The 21,835-nt window shown below is 35.9% G+C and overlaps 1 protein-coding gene across 1 annotated transcript in view; it reads right to left on the bottom strand.

The window, feature by feature from the left end:
* PTPN3 (protein tyrosine phosphatase non-receptor type 3) overlaps window positions 1-21,835 on the bottom strand; it is a 127,513-nt gene that overhangs the window by 59,398 nt on the left and 46,280 nt on the right. Inside the window, exons 8-11 of the mRNA XM_066185292.1 lie at window positions 14,581-14,701; window positions 10,542-10,629; window positions 5,922-6,010; window positions 618-681 (exon numbers count right to left, since the gene is read on the bottom strand). Coding sequence (XP_066041389.1) covers window positions 618-681; window positions 5,922-6,010; window positions 10,542-10,629; window positions 14,581-14,701 — 362 coding nt within the window. The remainder of the gene's footprint in view (window positions 1-617; window positions 682-5,921; window positions 6,011-10,541; window positions 10,630-14,580; window positions 14,702-21,835) is intronic.

The raw sequence follows: 21,835 nt of genomic DNA, 5'->3' as shown, positions 1-21,835 counted from the left end.
TCAACTGTCTTCACATAACTTGCCAACTCCTAAAGCTCTCCATGTTACACACACCAGGCGGTGTGTTATATCCCTTTTCAACATCATGCTTTTCAGCTACAAAGCTCTCCTTTCCTCCAGGAACCTCGCTTTCTTCCTGAGCTCTGAGCCCCATAGGCTGAAGGGACCTCTCAAACTCCCCCTAGATGGGAGAGGCAGTTGTTTAGCAGATTCACTGCATTAAGGAACTCCACAGTGCAGGGAGAGCAGCAAAGGAAAGAGCAGCAGATGGTGATGAGAAAGGGGAAATATGCTATGTGAATAAATATTGGAGAAAGGATGGACACCTGCATTTAGCCGAAGTCTCCAAGGGAGAAGAAACCTCCATGGGAAAGATACAGTCCAACAGACTGAAAGTGGAGGGGTTCAGTGTTGGAAAAGAAACAAAAAAAACCCCCAAAAAAACCTGAAATGGAGAGGGAATAAACAGACCAGAATAGCAAGACCAAGTAAACAAAACAGAGTTTCAAAGGCAAATTACCCCAACAGAGCCTTTTGATCAGCAGTTTGTAGGTTACATTCAATATAAAATACTGAATGTGGTCACTTGAGCAAAACAAAATTAGAGGACTACTTACGTGTTTTTGTCGTTGCTGTATAAAAAACTTTTTCCTTTTAAAGGAAATTTTTAATATGTTCACCCTAAAAGAAAGAAACAGGCCATGAAATACTGAGCAATGCTTGGAGTGATTAAACAACGAAAAATAATACTGCATACAGTGAGCCTGAAAGATTATAGCTGTAAAATATTCAATGAATAATATGCAGCCATCTCCTGTGTTGAGTGGCAAATAGATGTCCTCGTTTAATCTTTAAATAGTTCACAGCAGTTCTCTCCCACCAAATCTATTCTTGCAGCAAAAACTTGATGACATCTTCTACACTAAGCTGCACAAATGTTAAATGTGTCAACTTTTGTATAACTTTAGAGTCATATGACAACTGTGACTAAAGGAACAAAATTTAAGACCCTAATGACATGACAAGGTTGGTCTTACAACAACGGAAACCTTGCTGAGGCTATGCAGAATTTGTTTCATAATGTGAAAAATTTTTAGTGTTAATCACCAAACAAAACTTCTAGATTAAATCATAATTTTAGACGGATGAAAACTGAGAAGGAGTGTTAATATATTTTTCACTTCATTAACATTGGTATGTAATTTATGTGGTAATTTTAGAACTGAACACCTCTTTTTACACAGTGTGAATACATATTTACTAAGGTAAAAATTACAACTGAAATCGGTGCTCAAGCAATTTTCATTTTAATTATATAATTATCAGTTTTGCTAAATTAAACAAAATTCCACCAACCCGCACACCTTCCCACAGCAAAACAAGATTTGTCTAAAATACCTAAATTTTCTCTGCAATAGTTCTACTTCAGTAGCTGAAAACCTTCACTTTTTGGATAAAGAAATTTCTGATCTGTGGTCAGCTGGAATCTTATAGAGGCCTTAAGGAAAAAAAATCATGAAAGGGTTTTTTAAGTTTACTGCTAAATGTCTCATAATATTTTTGTGACCTTATGCTTCACAGGATGTCAGATATCAGGTATGAACTATGTTGAAAGTCCTCTCAGTTTGGCATAGTTTTTGCATCACTCTCATCAAACAGGATGGCATAATGCTCATTCCCCACTGCACACAGGAGAGGCACTTGATTTACAAGCAACATTCTTTATGGATACAGGAGAGTATATTTGCCAGTTACTAACAAGAATATTCATGGAATTGCTTATCCCTCTTCCTGCACAAGAGGTAGAAAACAGTGTGTGCCATTTTCAGAAAATGCTTTTCTCCATCAATTACAGAACCACAAAAAAACAGGTATTTCAACACTATTCTTTGACAAGACAAATTAATGGAAAGTTGAAATCATATCCAACTCTCCTGTTAGGCCAACTCTTAAAATACTTGTGCTATTTGACTTGCTACCTCAAACATCAGTGATCTGCTTGCTCATCTAAAAGCTTTGGATTTTGAACTACCTGACAAGTCATATAAATTTCCAGTTGTAATTGAGCTGCAATTCATTGTATAGTAATTCTTTCTTGATTCTAGTGCTACTCTGCCTGAACTAGTACCACTCAAGCTTTGTGATTCTGGGTCTTTCTTACCATGTTTCTTGACTTAGATTAAACTTCAACAAAAAAGTTTTTGGAGTTACTTCAACAAAAAAGTTTTTGGAGTTATTCTCAGCTTACACAGTTGCTGTCATGGTCTGCTCTTAACCCAACATGAAGGCAGCAGAAATGCAGGACACAGAAAACTAACTTTGCAGATGAAGCAAAAAACCTCCCACCCAACAACAAAAGGGGAAACAGCATCCCAAAGTACCAAAACTCTCTCAATCCCTCTCCTCTACTGCTTTCTTTTTAATTAAAAACAAACAAACAAACAAAAAAAACCCACTCATGAAACCAAAACAACAAACCCAAAAAACTCCAAAATCTCACCAAAACCAAAGCCATGATTCATTGCATGACCATATAATCACTTCAAGCCAAAGCAGACCTATAAGTCTCTTCATTTTGATACTCTCTCTGCTAAATAAGAGTACCTCTCTTGATTTCATTAATTCTTAAAGTACAACTAAACCTATTTAGTTCAGGCATGTAGACCACTTGCTACTCTGACATTTTTATTTAACAATAACTAAGTATCTTCTGCAATGCTCACAAATGTCTGAATGTTCACACCTAGAAAAATCTACAAAAAGATCCAAGAGATTAAGGTGTCAAAGGATTTAGACTTAGCAAGTTCTTGAAGATGTCATACCCTAAAAATATTTAAATGGAATGCAGTTACTATTATTGTAATTGGTGGCTCAATGGCCCTTCTCTCTCACCAATGATCTCTCCAGTGACTATGCAACATTCACGAATCATTAAATGTCATGGTTTACTTATAAGGCACTCACTTGTTGAAGTATTTCAAGAATGATGGATCTTGTGCGTCCCATCTTCCTATCATTCACAGGCATCAAAATAGATTTGTCACTCCGTGAGCTACAGAATCACTAGTTTTTAATTAAACTGGCAGTCCTGTCCTAGCACTAAGTACTAACAAGTACTAACAGCTGGTACTTGTGACCTAAAGCAAAAAAAAAGTTTCTTTACCTAGAAACCCTATACTTTGCTGCTGAAAAGAGGTGCTGTCTAATTTGCTATGTAAGATGGTTGTTTTCCAAGTTTTAACTAGCAATGTATTATGCATTCCTCCAGCAGTTTCTCTGAAGTTTTCAAAGCAGTGAAACTACATACACAAAATAGCATTTAATACCTAACCCTAGTTGCTGCTGATATAGAGGGTATTTCCGGTTTTGCCATTAATATTTTACATGCAAAATCAATTTGGAAATTACCACAGAACAGTTAAGCACCCTTGAGAATAACTCTGCAGAGTGTATAAAATACTGCATTAAATCCAAAGCTATTTTTTAAACCTATCTTGACTTGCATTGCCGCTGACTGATCAGTCAGCTCTTTATGTAGGTTGCTTTGATTGAAAAGCTTCTTTTTGCCAAGGCAGAACTCTCTCACTGCCTCTGTTCCTGAAAACTTTTGGTCCCCTTTGACTACTACCATATGGCATAGTTGTATTGTTGTCATCTACTGCAGAGTATTTTACTTAAAATTTTGGAAAGAGTGCTTTGATGGTGTTTGCTGCCACCTTGAGTTCTAACTCGTTCAAGGTAAAGTTTGCACAGTCCATAGGAAAAACCACTTGATACAAATGGTGTTACATGAAGTGCCTAAATAAATACTACTTCAGGCATCACAGAAATATATCCTGCTTTGAGATCTAAAATAAAAGTGAGATTCCATACTACAAATACATCCCAAGCAACTCTGCTCTGGTGGCTTTCAGTGTTTGCTCATTTTGGCAGGATCAGGGAATGGACACCATTCCTGCACAAAGAATTATGATTAACTCATGCAAGATGCCAGAAATAAAAAAGTCAAAAAGTTAGCCCCTGTGTAGGGAGCTTTTGCTTTCAAGATGAGAAGAAATTTTTAGAGAGAGAGAGAGGGAGATAGAGATGGAGCAGTAGAGTAGGAAAGCTTGGAACAATTGTATTAACAGTCAGCTGAAAATATTACTGCCTAAACCTCATATTTTAGAGTTGGCAGTATTCGAACTGAAAAACCTGTGGGTTTTATTTCCCTCAACTTTTTTCTGTAAATGAGAGTAGGTTTTTGTGAAAAATGTTTTAGCATCTGTGTTTTATTCCTCTGTGCTCTCCAGGAGTAAAAGTAGCACAGGAAGTTGTGGATTCGTCCTGTCTTGTGTGCTATAAACTTCTTTTCCCTTCCCTAAAAAATTCATATAGTCACAGATTTTAAAATGCCACTACTCTACGGTTTGCAGGAACAACTATTACCCATTCATACCTTACTTAGGTCAACTAAGTTGGCAGAACAAGACTGGCAGAAGACAGAAAATGTGCCTCCAGCTGGCAGTTTTTAAAATTTGCAGCGGTTCTAAGAAGCTGAGAGGCTGATGTATGAAAGAGCAGCACTCAAGGCACAAGGATGAAAAGTAAGTCTTTTAGGCTTCAAAGTGCATTAGAAATGGAAAAATACAAGTTTTCACTGTGCTGCAGTATGAGAGCATTAATATTATTCTTATTCTTCTTATTATTATATTTCAACTCCCAGGGAGTTGAAATGCAACTCACAGCAAAGAAAAAAAAAGAAAAAAAGAAAAATCCAGAGACTGTGCAGTGTATTTTCTCCTAGAATTTTAACTGAAACTGATTTTATTGCTTTTCTATAGGAAATACTTGTTTGGTTGGGTTCATAAATGAAAGGATGTAATGACACTAGTATTTAATGAATAGAGCTAGGGAGCCTTTTTTTAATATGATTAAGGGCCAAAAAAGCAAGTACAACACATTGGAATGCATTTTTCTTTCATGATTAAGAACACAGTACGATCTTACTGACAAAGTTATCCAGAAAAATTATTACAAATTCAAGAAAGAGCTCACATGTAACATGACAAAGCTATAGTTTTATCAAGCATAAAAAAACAAGTTCATGCTTCTACTAAAAAAGAAAGACTGGAAAAAAGTTTTTTGTGATCCAATCCAAAAACCTTAAGAAAATGCCCGACCTCCATATAATTTCTAATTCAAGTTACAATTTTTAGTATGGTATAACTAATAAAGTCCAAAAGCACTTTAAAAAATTATAGCTTATGTAACTTCTCATGTCATTCACATTAGAGTTCTCGTGCACATTATTTCCTTGCAGAGGTTATTTTCTACAGCACAATCATGCATTCTAACGTTTTATGTATCAGCGAATAATGTGAAGGTCTCTTGCCTGCTTGTTAATATTATACACCCATACTTGATGAGATTTAAAAATGTCTAAATTATATTATCCTACCTCCTGTAAATCTGAAACTCCAAATAACTCATTTTACATTTCTGCTCCAAGAAGTATCTTCTTGCTGAATGCCATGTTAAAAGATTCAGACTGAACTTAATTCAGACTGAATTAGGGGCTTAGCTTTAATAGAAATACTGATTGATTTTGTTTTTAAAGAGACATATTCTTGGTCATAACAGCAGCAAATGTCTAAGACCACAGGGTCCTCCTAATCATGTACTCCTACATGTATGTAAATTAACTTGATCAAGACTTCATACAGTGCAAGGACTTCAAAAGTCTTAATGATTTAAAAGTCTAGGCAAGTTTTCTTTTTTATCTAAGCACATGGAAATACCACAATACAGCATAAAGAACAAATATATGAATGGTAGGCTTCTTTGAAATAAATATGAAAGCAAATGGAAGTAAGATTGAAAAAACTGGACAGAAAAAACTGAAAGAAATTCCTGTATTTCTTTACAATAAAGGAATTTACCAGGGATAGAAGCTTGTACAGATGAGTTTTCTATACACAGCAATTCCACTGGATGCAATCCCAATCATAAGATCTAGATTATGGAGATCCTGCAAAAGAAAAATACCATAAGAACACAGATGTAGTTTGTGTCATTCACATATATCTGCTAACAAATTTATTTTCGCGCTTTCTATACCTAAATTGCTACACTTGAGGAAAAAATCAATGACAGTTTTGAGTTTTGATTTTTGCGCATCTCTTTCCTTTGATGTTATCTATTACACATTCTAAATATTATTCATGCATTAAAACAAATTGCCATGTTCATCTTACTACCCTGGATGTTCCTTAGGTCTGAATCAAGAGTAAGTTTGCAAGTCTAGCCTTATTAATTTCAGGAAAGATGTTGAAGTACTTCCCAAGATTAGTCAGGTAAATGTCACAGAATTTTGGGAACTGAACAAAAATTGCTTGATTATATGCTGTTTAAAAAGAGAGAAGGAATAATTCTTTACTTTTTCTTAAAAGGTCTTACCAAGAAAGACTGTACAGGAAGTGACCACAATTTTGCATATGAGAATATGTTGGAGAAATACACATGTACATGAACATTTCATACCCTAAATGAAATCCATTATTAACCAAACCAAAAGCTGTGCATTAGCTTAACACATACAATTGGAAAAAAAATCATAAATTTATAATCTTTTCTTGGTATTGAGATACTTAAGTGAAAACACATTCTTCCAGATAAGCAAACATTTGAGTTAAAAAAACCCCCAAAAAGGCAGAAAGGAGGATGCTGGATGATCATTTTGAGCCTAAACCAAGACAGATGTTAAAGAAGTTGCAAATCTTGGCTTCCCATTTCTTATGATCAATGCACACTAATGTGTTATTAAAGAGATTTCTAAACAGAGCGAAATGCATACATGAATCCGCATGTAAGAAGAATCCATTGTTTAAAATACCAGGTTTGACTCAAAAGCAGATTCAGACTGTTTTTAAAGGACAGACTCTCTTAAAGACTTCAATAGCACAGCTGCTCCTCTAGATGGTACTCTGGGCTCAATTAACACATGTCTTTCCTCCATGTCCAATCCCAATTTCCTTACGTTAGTAAGGTACAGGGAAATAGAACAGGTAGCATGTGCCCTGACAATACTGTGGAAAGTGTACAATAAATCCTTTAAAAATAGTTGAATATAAGTGTGATACAGGCACATGAATGAGTGAAGTCCAACCCAATTTGCAAAGCATAATACAGGAATCCAGAACTGACGTCCTTGTATTTTAATACTTGAGAAGAACAATGAGGTATTCAGAAGAATAACTGCCTATAGTTTATCTATTTTTGCCCTGATATGGCCAACCTAAAGCAGGGTAGAAAATTGTATTATTAGCACTTGGAGCTTACTCCAGGTTCCTGCTTTTAAAAATCAATATTGTGAAGAAAAAGGCAGCTTTAAAAGTAAAAGCTGCAAATCGACATGATTTAGCAGAAATAAAGGATTATCTAAAGCACTTGATAGGGATTAATTAGGCTAAACTACTCTATTTTCTCAAGAAGCTTTGTCAGAACAAAGTTCATTCCTCACCCTCCTCTGCACCAGCCCATACCACTAATCTCCCCTGTTATTTGTTATTATGAATTCTCTTGTGTTGAGCCTAAGAAACACAAAATCAAGATGCTGGAATAGCACAAAGAGAGAGTAGACGTTGTAAAGATAAAAAATTATCATGCCAGGCATTTAGCTAGTTAAGTACTGATTCACATATGATTTAATTTACAATTACCATCTTGATTTCTGTAGATATGGAAATCATATTGATTCAACAAATTTCCTATCTTCCACTCTCTGAGTAAAAATGAATGATGAGTTAACAGCAGATTAATTATTAAGCAGGATAGCGGTCCAGAGTGAAAAGGAGATTAGGAATTCAAGAAATATCAATACAGTTCCAAGATATTGACTTCACTTTCCTGAGTCTCCTAACACTATTGTATTTTTTAATATTTTAGCAGTTCAGATTTTTCATCAGAAGAAAAAGCAGGAGTCTTTCCAGATGAAAACTGAGCTCAGATTAAAGTTGCATGTTTACCAAGTTGCTAAAAAGAAAGCTCACACTTATGTTAAATATTTAACTTTGTATCATCAAACAAAAAAATAATGGAAGCTATCTATTCATCTGCTCTTCAAGAAACATTATCCAAAAGTATCCCACTCTCAACCACTGGTACAGGAGTACCAGCTTCTTTGGGCCATGAGTATAAAAGCCAGGTGTTATCTGGTTCTTCTGCCATATACAAGCTAAGAGGAACAAGATCATCAAAATCCACAGATATAAAATCTTTCACAGAGAGACAGTTTAATTAGCCCCTGCTAAATCTGGTCAAGGCACTGGGATGTGACAAAACTGGAAGGATGATTTAAAAGCAATACTGAGTGGGGAGAGGATATCAGGAGGCACTGTCAACATCCCTGCCAAAGCAGGGGCAGGACACATCCTCTGTGAAGAAGCAGCTTGTAAACCTTCACTGCAAACTTCTTACAGGCCTGCAGGAGCAAGGCCAACCTCGTGCTGGCTGAGAGGTTTGTTTTCCTCACAGCATTCAATCCAAACAGTGACTTGCAACTGCTGTTTTGGAATTAGAAAAGTTCAGAGACAACCAACTACACCCCTACTAACAACTCCCCTTCTCAGCTTCAGGTCATTTACAGCTAGAGGATTTCCTGGTTTAGAAAGCTTCTTTCATGTTCAATGGACTCCAGTGACTGCGTAACTGCTCCTGATGGCTATTTCACCATGGGCATGCATTAAATCAGAAGAAATGCTTACAGTTCAACTGCAGCCTTATGGAGAAAGTTCCTTTACTTAAGCCTGAAGATCCTTAAACCTTTTATTACCACAGAAAAAAAATATGTTGTCTATTAACATTCTCCATGCTGTTCACCTGCTACAGAAGGCTTTTCCTTAAAACATTCATGATTTTTATCCTTCTCTGTACTTTTCTTTTTCCATTTTTACTCTGAGATAAGGAAGGGAGAGGAAGAATGAAGCTCAACATTCAAATGATACCAAAACTCAATTTGAAAGGCATTATATTTTCTGGTTTGCTTTCTATTTCCTTCCTAGCAGTTTCTAAATGTCTAGATGTCTAGTTCAGCTGCTAAAAAAACCAGATCACTTCAAATATTTCATCCTTAAAAAAAACTGAATTGCAATAAAACTATTATTTGGAATTGAAACAGTAGCAAGATGGTCTGCAGTGAAATTTCATTTAGCTGAAAATGTCTGAATCCAGTCTATATCTTCACTGCCTGGTACTGGTATGACCACTACTGACATCCTGCATGCAGTTCGGGGGCTTGCAGCTCAGGAAGGATAATGGAAAGTGGAAGAGCTTTCAGAAACAACATCCCGTTAATATTAAGAGACTGTCACATAGTGGAAGTCTTAGCACTCAAGCTGGCTTATCAAAATACTAGGCTATAATAGAAGTTAAAAGGCAAGTATCCAATCAAGTTAAGTGCATATAGTGATCTCAAGTGTAACACTAAGAGATTCTTCAATAAAGTAGAAAGGTGACAGATGACCCAATGAACAGACTATACAAAGTCAGATTTAATAAGATCATTTCCTTTCCTTTCTACTTTTCTCCATTCTTAAAAAAAAGCATCAACCTTTTGAACACTGCATTTCATTAATATTAATGTCATTACAGTGGCTTTATACAGAAGTACTTTAGGAATTCCTAGAAATCCAATGCAACGCTCACTTATTTGTGGCAGCATAAAGAAAAACAAGAAGAAAATATGTGAAAGGAAGCAAATTACTCATTCTATTCCTTCCTTGTCAGGATTATTAACAAAACTCAAAAAAATGTTAAGAAAACTAGACGTCATCTTCACCTTGGAAATCAATTATCTGTAGTACGCTTCCTTCAGTTTTTACACTACAAGCATTATACCAAAACAATTTACTCTTGCATAGAAGCACAAAAGGTAACTTGCACAGTAGGATGCAAATAAATAAGCATTTTGGGGATTCACTTCAGATGAACAGTGTAGTCAAAAAATTAAATAGCAGTAGACAATGAAATAGTAGGACATATTTCTTATAAATGTATACCCTGTATCTGAAAGATTTCAAATAAATTTTTAGTGGTCATCTCTCAAGATGTTAAATACTTCTTAGATTTAGCCTGGAATCAGGGAATATAGGAATTTAAAGAAAAAGAAAAACCTCTATATTCTTAACACTTAAGAAATCAGTGCTAAAAATTCAGAGAAAATAAACCCTTGAAACACCTGCCAACTAATAGTATTAAACAAAGCATTCATTTTCTTTCATGCTAAGACAGTCAGAAACCTTTGTAAAATTATTAAGTAAAATATATTGCAGTCATTAAATAGTTTAAAATACTTTGTTACACTTTTGAGGAGCTCTAGCTTATTTGGCTGAAATTCCAGCACCTATGTAACACGTAAGTTATTAAAAAATTACCCAGCTCTAATTAAAAATAACACCTGATAAACTCAGTACTTAAATATTACCCTTTTTACTGCTATTAATTAATGTTTTAAAAAGTATACAGATTTTTTTTCCAAGGGAAAAATTACAATGTAAACATACTCTACCACTGTGCAATTCCACTCCATAGAATTCAAGTGTTCTTGCTATATTTATATAGCAGGACTCTGCTTCAGATTGCTTGAGGCCACTAAAAGAAGGGAAAAAATAATAAATATGAACCACAGGCAAGTAAAAAAAAAAAAAAAAAAAAAAAAAAAAAAAAAAAAAAAAAGACATTATATCATATTTATTCCAAATGCATAAAACCCGAAGAATGTGAAAGTCCAGTGCCTGAGAAATAACCCCACATTAAGAAGTGACATGTTTTCTTTACTGGTGAAGGCCCTGCTAAAGTACTCTCAAAAACCTGAGTGAGTTATACATGATATTATTACCTTAGCCATTCTGGACCAGCTCTTTTTAGAAAAAAAAAAATTGTTATCTGTTATGTTCAAAGGGATGAGGAAACAATTCCCCTTAAAAATCTTACTTTTTAGTAAGAAGCTGTATCTGTAAATATTGTATATTTCATAGTCTCTCAGAAAGAAGTCACTTAGAAAAAAGATGAGAAGCATGAATAAATAAAGTGGAGAGAACAGATTAGATGTTAAAATTATGAAACTCACCAAGGAAAAGCCATCCAGGTTTACCTAAAATCTGTAAGCCCTAAAATATTTTTTTTCTCCTGCAGCTAAGACATACAAGCATTTGACCTTCTTGTCTTCGAGAAAGCTTCTATAAGTACAGGTAAAAACAACTCTTTGCCAGGTGAGCTTCCAAAACAACATGCATAAAATTACATTAATCAAATACAGTTTCGGTACAACCTGCAAAAAAGCTGACATAACATTGAATTATGTTAAGAAAGCCAGCATCTATTACTTCCAATTAATATCTCTCCTTTTAAATGCAAAGCCATCAAAATATAATGCCCTAAAACAGCCACTCTAGGAAATATTACATCATGCTGCAGAATTGAAAGCTACTTTGAACTGGAAAGCCATGGCCAATGTGGCTTGAGGATGTCATTATATCAGGAAAAAAGAGAGCAAAGATGAAAAAAAAGTGCTGTTTGTCACAATCCTGAACTGATTTCTCAGATCAACATGTACGCTACTGTCACCTTGATTCTGAAAAACTTTAGTTGACCTTATCTCTTTCACTGTGTCAGAAAATTTCAGAAGTAAACCAATGTGAAATGGCCATCCTGTTATACAAAATCTTCATGGAAAGAATGTTTAAATACCGGAATAGTCTGCCCGGGGAGGTGGTAGAACCACCATCCCTAGACGTGTTTAAAGGAAGACTGGATGTGGCACTCAATGCCATGATCTAGTTGAGGTGTTAGGGCTGGGTTGGACTCGATGATCTTGAAGGTCTCTTCCAACCTACGCATTCTGTGATTCTGTGAAAAGGGTGCTGAATATGTTTACAAGAGTACATTACTGTCATTTTAAATAATTTGATCAAGTACTTTGTTCAGAAGGTCTGCTGCACACTAACAAGATATGCCTGTAAATTTTAATTCTCAGTTTGTATACTCCATCTTCACCAGACCAGTCATGCCTTGTGTTTTGAAAGTAACCAACAAGGATCTCAGCACAGACTTAGTTTTTTTACTCGTTGTTGTTACACCCTCCTACTTAATCAGAGGTGAAATTAAACCTTCAGGTCCCGAAGCAGATGGTAATTATTCAGTGAGATAAACAGGCAAGAGGAAGCTGGTCTTGATGTTTCAATTTTTATAGGTGTTGATACCCAAGGACTAGCGAACCTCATCTGGAATACAAGCATCCTATTTAGTTTCAAATGCATCCTTCTCTTCAAACTGATGGTTGGATCTAACAAGCACTATGAAAACCTTACCAATTTGGAGAATATTTACACCATAAGATCTCAGACTCCTTCTGTAACTAAGCAAAACACAGCAGGAAAACCATGTTAGAACCAACTACATACAGAAAACTTCCCCTATGGATTTAGGGATGAAGACAGAAGGAAAATTTCTGAAGCTACACCAGTTCAATATGACAATAGCTGCTTTCTTAACAGCTACATACTGTCCATTGAACAGTGTGACGTGGACTTGTTCAGGAAATACTTCCTCGGATTTTGCAAATTAACATAAAATCTAGGTAACAAAACCCTTGCACTGAGTTACAACACATAACAAAAGACATAACTTCTCAAGTCTGTATTTCAGCAATTCAAGCCTTTTTATTTTCCTTTGTGAAAGTTTCCCAAAGGATAGACACTAAGGACTGAAAAAAGGCTAGATGTTCATAGGGTTGGCTTTGAAACCCTGTAATCTAAGAATAGCAGTTTCAAAGCTATGATAATTTACAGATAACCTATATGGTTTATAGCAATATTTTTTATACCAGATTAGCAGAAATCTCATTCCAAAGAAACAATGTTCTCTCAAAGGGTAAAACAAAAAAAAATTCTTCCTTTCCATCTTTCCAGCAGCTCTGGTGAACACCAGAACCATTCTTGTATTCAAGTATGTTCTTGGCACTGATCTAGTCAAATTCATGTCCAAGACATAAGTATTCTCTACAAATGCCAAAGGAGTATGCAAGAAATACTGCCAGGAGAAACAATAAATTGTCTGACTCTCCTTGCACTCTGAAGTAAACTGGCCTTAAGAGCTAAGCTTCAAAAGAGGTGTTAAAACAACAAAGAAACTTTTTTTCAGTCCAATTTCAGTATTTTTATTCAGACCTTCAATTACCAACATCTCTGTTAATTCCAACACAGAAGTTAAACTTCTCAACCATCAAGGCTTCACCCCACCAAAGATACTCAGTGAAAGCATTGATATCACTGAAAGGACCCAGAGAAGTAAGAAGTCTTTCCAACAGACCCCAGCACACCTTAGTCTGGACCAATGCTAACTTCTCATCTTCTCTCTGCAGAACATAACCAGTTCTATATCTCTAGCTAGCACAGCACCAAATACATGAGCTCAACCCTGCCACTCCAAGACTCTTCAGAAACTTCCCTCACTGGTCTCCAAGATGACTGCTTCCTAAAGACATGCAGATTTATTAATTTCTGTTCTAAAAGTCCACCACAAAAAGCTACTGAGCCTACTGGAAACTGCAAATTAATTTGGAAGGAGTAGAGACATCCGCTACTGTGCGCCTGAACATGAACTGTTCAGAAAGCGGTCCAGATTAGCATCTCCAACAAAGAGTTGGAGTTAAGAATTCAGTGGTTATCTCCTTTTGCCCCATAAATGACAATGCCTGTTCTGGATGGCTAGGGAGCATATGTGAAGTTCAGAACTACTCACCACACCCACTAGCAGTAAAGAAACTAGATGGAAAAGTAGGAGTATTGAAAGATGAGAAGGAAACAGCTGAGGGACATTAAGAAGAGATGAAAATGGAAATATTTCAGGGTATAAATCAAAGAAACTAAGAGAGCGGGGAATTAGCTCTGCTGCAGTTAAGATACAGGCAGAGAAAACAAGTCTACAGAGATTTGGATTTCATTTGCTCACAGACAATTTTAGATTGGTATATTTGCATTCAGCTTGCAAGTATCTGATCAACACCACTAATTCCAAAGCTGCAGTCTTACAAGAGACAAATCAGCAGGGTCAGAAAAAATAATTAGCAGCGCACTGACTGGAATAATCTGTTGCAGCCTTTGTATTACACTCAGGAGAGGGGAATGAAAGCACAAAGTTAATTGAAGTGTTTTATGGTTGTGGCATTTCTTCGAGTTTTTTCCTTCTATAAACAAAAAAAATCTATAGAATTTGAAAAATTATCAAATGTCCTTCATGCAGCAAACCTCTCAAATATCTAATAAATGTTCTAGATTGTTGTCTTTAATAATGTTTAAAGCTAATTAACCTACTAGAAGTTATAACTAGAAATTTATTTAAATGTTTCAACACATTAGCATCATACTCTGAAAATAATTAATCTAGCACCTCTATGATAAACCCAAGTATTTCTTTTAACAGAGGCTACATGAAATACAACTGGCTGTTGTAATGAAACTACTAAGAGCTTGAGTCTTCCTTTTGACATCTTTTTTTCTTTAAAAGCTCAAGAGGCAAGAGAGAACTAAAAGTTCACATTACCTGTGCTGCTCATGTAGCGTTTCGACTTTGGTAAGAAAATCTTTGTTCTGCTCCGGTATAAAGTTGTAATTTGAAAGATATCCTGAACAATGTACTGAAGCATTATAGTCTCCAAGTTGTGCTGTTAAGAAACAAGAAACACAAATACAAAGTTTTCATAGTTAATTGGATTTTTGTTTAGAAGAAATTCCTTCTCATTAAAACACATACACATATGGGAAAATGCAGAAATTATCAGTTATTTCCCAGCAGATGAGAAGCGTTGAACATAGGGAACTGTATGACCTCAGTGAGGTAAGAGCTTTTTCAAAATACACTTACCACAGCTATAATCTCAGGCACTGAATGACTCAGTACTTTATTTAGTTACTTATGTGGCCTCACTTTTGCATCACAAGCTCTAACAGCACCAGACATACGTCATGTGCCATGCCAACACAGACGTGCAGTACTGCAACATCAGAGAACACCAAATTGCTTCAGTAAGAGATGGCAAATGAAATCAATTTGACACGTTTACTTGACTAGAACATATTAGAAGTCTTCAACAAGATCTGTCACTTAGAGCAGGGGATAACTAATATTAGCATTTATATATATTCAAACTGCATGATCTATATGGCCCAGAAAATGAAACCACAATGACACAAGACAATTCCCAGGGAAATGCAGTCAAAAGCTAATACAGTTGCACACCAATTGTCAGCATCAAGAGAAATATTTAAATAAAAAAATGAATGATAAAGAGTAACTAATTTACTTTGAATGCAGATGGTCTTACTTACTTAGTTCTTTCTTTTTAAAGGTAGCCTAAACTTTAAATTAGCAAATGGTAGACAAAGGACTAAATATTTAGCATGAGAGCCAAAACACATATTTGAATATTACCGTAAAATTTATCTGAAGAACAAGAAACAAGAATGAGAAAAAACAAACCAAAACAAATAAACCCCGAACCAACCAAGACAGAAGATGCAGAATTATCATAAGAAACTGAAATTATTTTTAGAAATAGCTATATATTGACAAAAGTCCAAGTCAGCCAATGCTAAGTCTAAGGCAACAGAAGCAAAAATTTGGAACTTTTAGAACTAAGTAGTATGCTTATAACTTAGTGTAAAATAAAACCCACAATTTCACAATTACAGTAGTTAATTGAGGACCCTTTCTTTTACTAGTCATTAAGACAACCCATCTTTTCTACGAAACAATCTACATCTTTAAGGTTTGTTGCTGGCAGTTTGAATTCCAATCTTGCCAATGGGAAAAGACCAGATTGCCAGGTATAAGATAACGTAGCTTTCTACTTCAGTTTTCTTTGCAATAGGAAAAGATATTTTTACTGTAATTTTTCCTTCTCTAAGGGGGACAACTGTTATTCCTTCCTACACTATGAGGCAGAGTCTTCTTTCTAACCTTCTAAATAGGCTACTCAGGTTTTTTTCCCCTCTTGCTACTAGCTACCCAAGGCCATGCCAACAAGGGGAGCAATTTAGCTTCTCCAACTCCCTAGCCAGCTGTTACAGTAGGAGAGAAACATCTTACAAGACTAATGATCTTGTGTAAGATTTAATTATCCAAGCAGGAAAAATAGTTAGGACATATCAAGGCACCGGCAAGAATAATAACCCATGATGCTTCTGTCTCTTTACTGGATTTCTCCAGAAGGAAATATTAAAGACCTATTTCTAATCTGAGTTTCTCCTGACAGAGTTGCTTCTCTGATCATGAGTCAGCAGATATAACTCAATGAAGATAGAGTATAAAAATAGTATTTTAACCTTTCTTCATTCTAGATCACTGTTGCTCTTTGATTTATTATGGCTGGAAAACAATATAGAGCAAAGTGAGAGAAAGTGGAACCAAGGATGAGTCAAAAAACAAACAAACAAACCCCTGATATTTGAATATCAGAACATTGTATTTTGTCCTGGGTTGAAGTATATTCTATCACCATCTTCAAGAACTGTTGAAACCAGGTGAGGCAGTGCTCCCTGCCGCCTCCACTCTGGCTTATCTTCTGTTAATGGGCCCATCAGCACCTTTGCTACACAGCTGACAGATAACCCCCTCCTGGACTACCTCCTGTTAATGGGCCCATCAGGCCTTATCACATGACTCACCATCCCATTGTGGGATGCTCCGCCCAGAGGGAGAAACCAAGCATTCCAGCCTGGATATAAGCTGAGACTCTGAACACCAGAGGGGCGCTTACCCACTGGATTCCCAGAGGACCCGAGCTACCAGACCTTTCTACAGGATCACTGCTTCAGGAAGACCACCTCATCTGGACTGCTTCCATCACCCTGCTCAGGTTGTATTCTGACTCTGTCAGTGGTCTTTTGTATTATTGCATCTATTTTATTTTACTTTCTTTCCTTTTTTCCTATTAAATTGTATCTCTGACTTGGAGCCTCTCATTTGTTTTGCCTTCAAACTACTACATATTTTAAAGCTATATGAAAAGCTTTATGTCATGTGTGTATATATATATATATATATATATATATATATATATATATATATGCTACATGCTATGTTGTTATATGAAAAGCTTTAAAGAAAAGAATGTGATGGACCATTCATTTAGAAGGCCATATTCAGTAAAAAAGAGGGTATTTATTTTTTAATTCCTAGTAAAAGAAGAGTTCAATAGCCAAGTAGCCATGCTGACATGCCAAAACACTAGTTCCACAAACTTCCAATAAAATAAGAGCTTGTGAGTGCTTGAATCACAAGTCTTGAGATGTATGTTTACAGAGCATAGGATCTGCCTTATCAAAGCCTAAACAAGCCATACATTCTTCATACTTTTTTCAAAAGATATCAGATACCCTTCAAGGTGCAGATGACCTCGTTCTCCAATTCTACAGACTTAGCTTGTAAATAATAATAATAATAATAATAATAATAATAATAATAATAATAATAATAATAATAATAATAATAATAATAATAATAATAAATTGCATACAAAGTAATAGCACCAGAACCTATTTCAGTACATGGGCATTTCAAGTAACTTCAGGTATAAGAAGGGAAATGTATGAATGGCTCATTGGCTAACCATGATGAGAAATCAGCTATAGATCATATGGAGAAATTGACCCAAAGGAATGCCTACAGAAGCTAGTCTTTAGAAACTGGTTTAATATCAACTTTCTAGACCTGATAAGTACACCAGAAAAGAATTAAGCAGTTTCATACTGAATTTGTATTTTTTTTTCAATTTTAATATTTCAGCTCACATGAATAAGCACAAAAGTGAATTGAGTTGACGGTTTTAAAAAAAAGGATAACTACATATAAAGACCAGGTTTTCAGGGGAATAAAATTAACAAACCACAGAAGGAGTCTTGCATATAAATTGTAAAAATCCTCAGGTATAAAAATGCAGTCCAGGATTAAAACATAGTTAGGATCACATGACTGGCCTCCAAATCAGGGGAGCAATAATGACTCACATTCCTAAGAAGAGGGTAAAATGTAGTATTAAAGGCTAATGATTAATTTATCTTCATATGAACACCGAGGTACAAAAAGAAAAGATACTTAATCTATACAGTTTAATCAGTTTAGAAATTAAGTGATTGCTTCTTGGCATGAAATGAGAACAGAAAAAAGATTAACTTCCTAGCATAGACTGTTTCTCAACGGTAACTACAAATTATTCAAGTATTAAAAAGTTTCTGGAATCAGAAAACAATCTGCTATAGCAGAATTCAGTTTCAAAGAACCAACAGAAAAATGTAGACATTTATTAAGGACAGACTAAAATGATACATTAGAATGAGCAAAATGACACCATGTTGAAAATGGTTTTCAGAGAGAAATTCCTAAAAGGACCAAAACCCTTAGAAGTGAATGTTGAGAGAAGGGAAGTTGTTTCAAACAAGCGGAACCTGTATCCAAATAAGGAACATGAACACTAACCCACTCAGACCCTAAGTAATTGTGATGTTCCTACAGGACAAGTAGAACTAGCTATCATGCGAGTTAGAACTAACTTGTTTTGTAAAAGGAAATAATGCTTCACACTCAAGAGCCCTTACAAAATGTTCAGCCTAGGCATGACTGTAAATAGCTGCTTATGACCACTTACAACAGCTGGCCATTTTGTGGTGAGACAGAATGAGAAATTAGGCATTAATAAAAACAAAGGAACATTTGTAGAGGAAAAAAAAAAGAAAACTGTGCATGCACAATGGTAGTCTCCAAGTTATTTACCACTCCAGAATGAAATATGAGCCAGTCATTGTAATGCCTTTTATTAAAAGAACTAAAAAATAAAAATCAGCAGCTCAAAACCCAGACACAGTTAAACAACACAAAAAATAGTCCCAAGGAAAAGGAAGAAACAAATTAAAAGCTATAAATTATACTGAGTTGCTGTTTCTGCATCTCAAATACAACATGTGCTTCAGAAACCATACAGACACAATCAAAAAACTATTGAGAAAAGCAAAGTATAATCCAAACTACAAAGAGTATTCATTTTGAGAAAGTATTGTGATAAAAGACTTAAAGCAATAGCTATCAGTACTCCCACAACATTGTGACACTTTGCCAAACTAATGCATCTGATCCTCTGCCATATATGTTGTTTCTTAGCATTCACCATTACTCATCTCAGAATCACAAAGTCATTTAGTTTGGACAAGAGCTCCAAGATCATTAAGCCCAACCCTTAACCCAGCACTGCCAAGTCCGCCACTAAACCATCTATCTCCATGCCGCATCTACAAATTTTTAAATAGCTTCTGGGATGATGACTCAACCACTTCCCTGGACAGCCTCTTCCAAAGCCTGACAATCCTTTTGGTGAAGAAATTTTTCCTAATACAGAACCTAAACCTTCCCTGGCACAACTCAAGGCTGTTACCATGAGTATAATACTGTATTACATGGACCTTGACCTTGGGAAATTTTTCTTTCTCCCTTTTCAGTTACATTACACAAAAATATTTAATAGGTTCATCCAACTTAAAACACAGAAGAACAGTATCACGTCTATGAGACACTGCAGAAAGTCAACTCCTTCAGCTACAGCACTGGCCAGTATCCCAGTCTGGGGTTCTCCACTCTGGAGATTGTACCTTGTTTTGAAGTGCTTTAGTTCAAAAAATTATTTGTGGCTTAATGCGATACCATCACATAAACAATACTTGAAGGAATGATCTCCTGAAGTGGCCTCTGTATTGACTAACACAACTGTAAAATATAATTAAGGAAAACCAGCCCAAAAGAGCTATAAAGTTGCTGTATAAAATCAGGACACACTTAGAAGATCTGTTGTACAGAGATGCTAGCAAGCTCAGGAGCAGCAATCTAGAATTCAGTGAACCATATGGAAGGAAATGGGAATGTATTTCAATAGATATTTCCAAGTTGATTCTTGTATTGGGAGCTTCATCACCATCACACATCACCACTGCTGATGACAGGTACTGTAAGATGTGATAAAAGGTACCTCTGAACAGCACTGATGCAGGCTTCAGAAGAACAGATGTGACATGTACACAATCCTCAGACTACCCAACCATATCTAGGAAATTCAGCCCAAAGTTCTCTCTATTAATCCAGTCTGATTTTGATTCTAAGGCACAAGGGTTAAAGATGCCCTGAAAAGAAGCAGAAGCCTGGCTAATCTGTAAGCAAATCTCTCAGCTTACATGAGATGTCCTTCTGAGCACTATTTCACTTCAAGAAAGCATGGATGGGGAGCACACACAGAAAAATCCCCAAATGCTAACCATGAAAAGAGAGGTCGCCATAAACTAGGAAGTCTGAGGAGTCAATCTAATTTCTATAAAGTAAGGGAAAATGAAGGCAAGTTAGAAGAAGGAGTCAGTCCTCACTCTGGAGCTGCTGTGGATGTTTCTCTAAGTCTTACAGCCCATCTCTACCTCTGGGATATCAATCTTCTGACATTCCCAAAATTCTAACCCTCTTATTCCCAGTTCCTGAGAGACTTTCACACTAAGTTCAGCTTTTTTTGACTCCTCATCATACCAGCCTTCTTTCCTTAGAGGAGGTTTAAGTCCATTTGAATCCCTAGCAACCTCTTTCTGAACAAAGTCCCAAAGACAGACAACAGTGTGCTAGAGATGATTCCTGGTTCTCAAAGCAGGGCTGAGAGGAGCAGTACCACAGGAGAAAAGAGCAACTGGTGCTCAGAAAAAAATAAGCTTAGAAGCATTCATAATATCTTTGCTGGCTTTATTGCTCTGCTTCAGATTCAAGTCCCAAGCCAGCAATGGGTTTATTAACATAAGAGCATATTCTCACAAAACCCATGGGATTTCTTACATACTAGTAACTGGACATTTAAACAATGGCCTGGAAATGGCAATTTGCAACATGAAGTGATGGAAAACAAGCGTTGTTAAATCAGTTTTGTGACATTTTAAATTAAAAAAAAGTCGTACTGTATAGGTTTCCTTATTTAGTTTAATAGATGGTACAACATTCCCATTTCACACTACTAAAAACACAATTTATCATTAAGATTTTTCAGTGTGAGTCTATCCTTCTAACTTCACAATGACAAAATTATTTGAAATGCACCTTAACAAGTTCTTAAAAAAAAAAAATTCAAAATCCACCAACTGTTTTGTCACAAAGAACATTCCTGATAATACACTAACAACTTATTCTTGAAGTGTCTGAACTATGCTCATAATCAGGTTCAGTCACATGTTGTTCAGACACAGGATTCACACCCACTTTCATTCCCCTGTAACTCAGCCCCACCAGGCAGTGCAGGGTGTGCTGCAGCAGGGCAGAGGGATGCGTCAGAGCTTTATTTCAGAAACAAATACCTGCACAAAGGGCACTACAGCATCCCGGCAGCACAGCAGATACCACCAAAAACTAGCCCGTTGCAAAATTCAGACAAAGCCTCTGAAGGCCAACCATACAACCAGCACATTGAAAAACTTCAGTTAAGAAGCAAGTGCAGAAATATCAAACACCAGACTCCATACACCATGAAAGAGATCTGCTTCAGCCCTCCCATCAGCAAAAACTGCTACACCTTTTAAATAAACAACCCACAAGGTTGTCAGATAACAGGATTTCCCCTTCTGCATACAAGGGAAGCTACAGAAGGAGAGAGCAGCCAAGAAGTGGCAGTATATAGCTCAGGTAGAACTGATTAATGGCAACCTCAGACAATGGATTTTTCATACCAAGAACTTCAGCTCTTGTTATTAAGTATGATTAGAAATTAAAACACTAATAGAAAACCACTAAA

Source organism: Chamaea fasciata, unplaced genomic scaffold, assembly GCF_029207755.1.
Source record: "Chamaea fasciata isolate MVZ Bird 193981 ecotype frontalis unplaced genomic scaffold, bChaFas1.0.hap1 SCAF_1, whole genome shotgun sequence".
NCBI lineage: Eukaryota > Metazoa > Chordata > Aves > Passeriformes > Sylviidae > Chamaea > Chamaea fasciata.
This window is presented reverse-complemented; position numbering and strand designations above follow the sequence as displayed.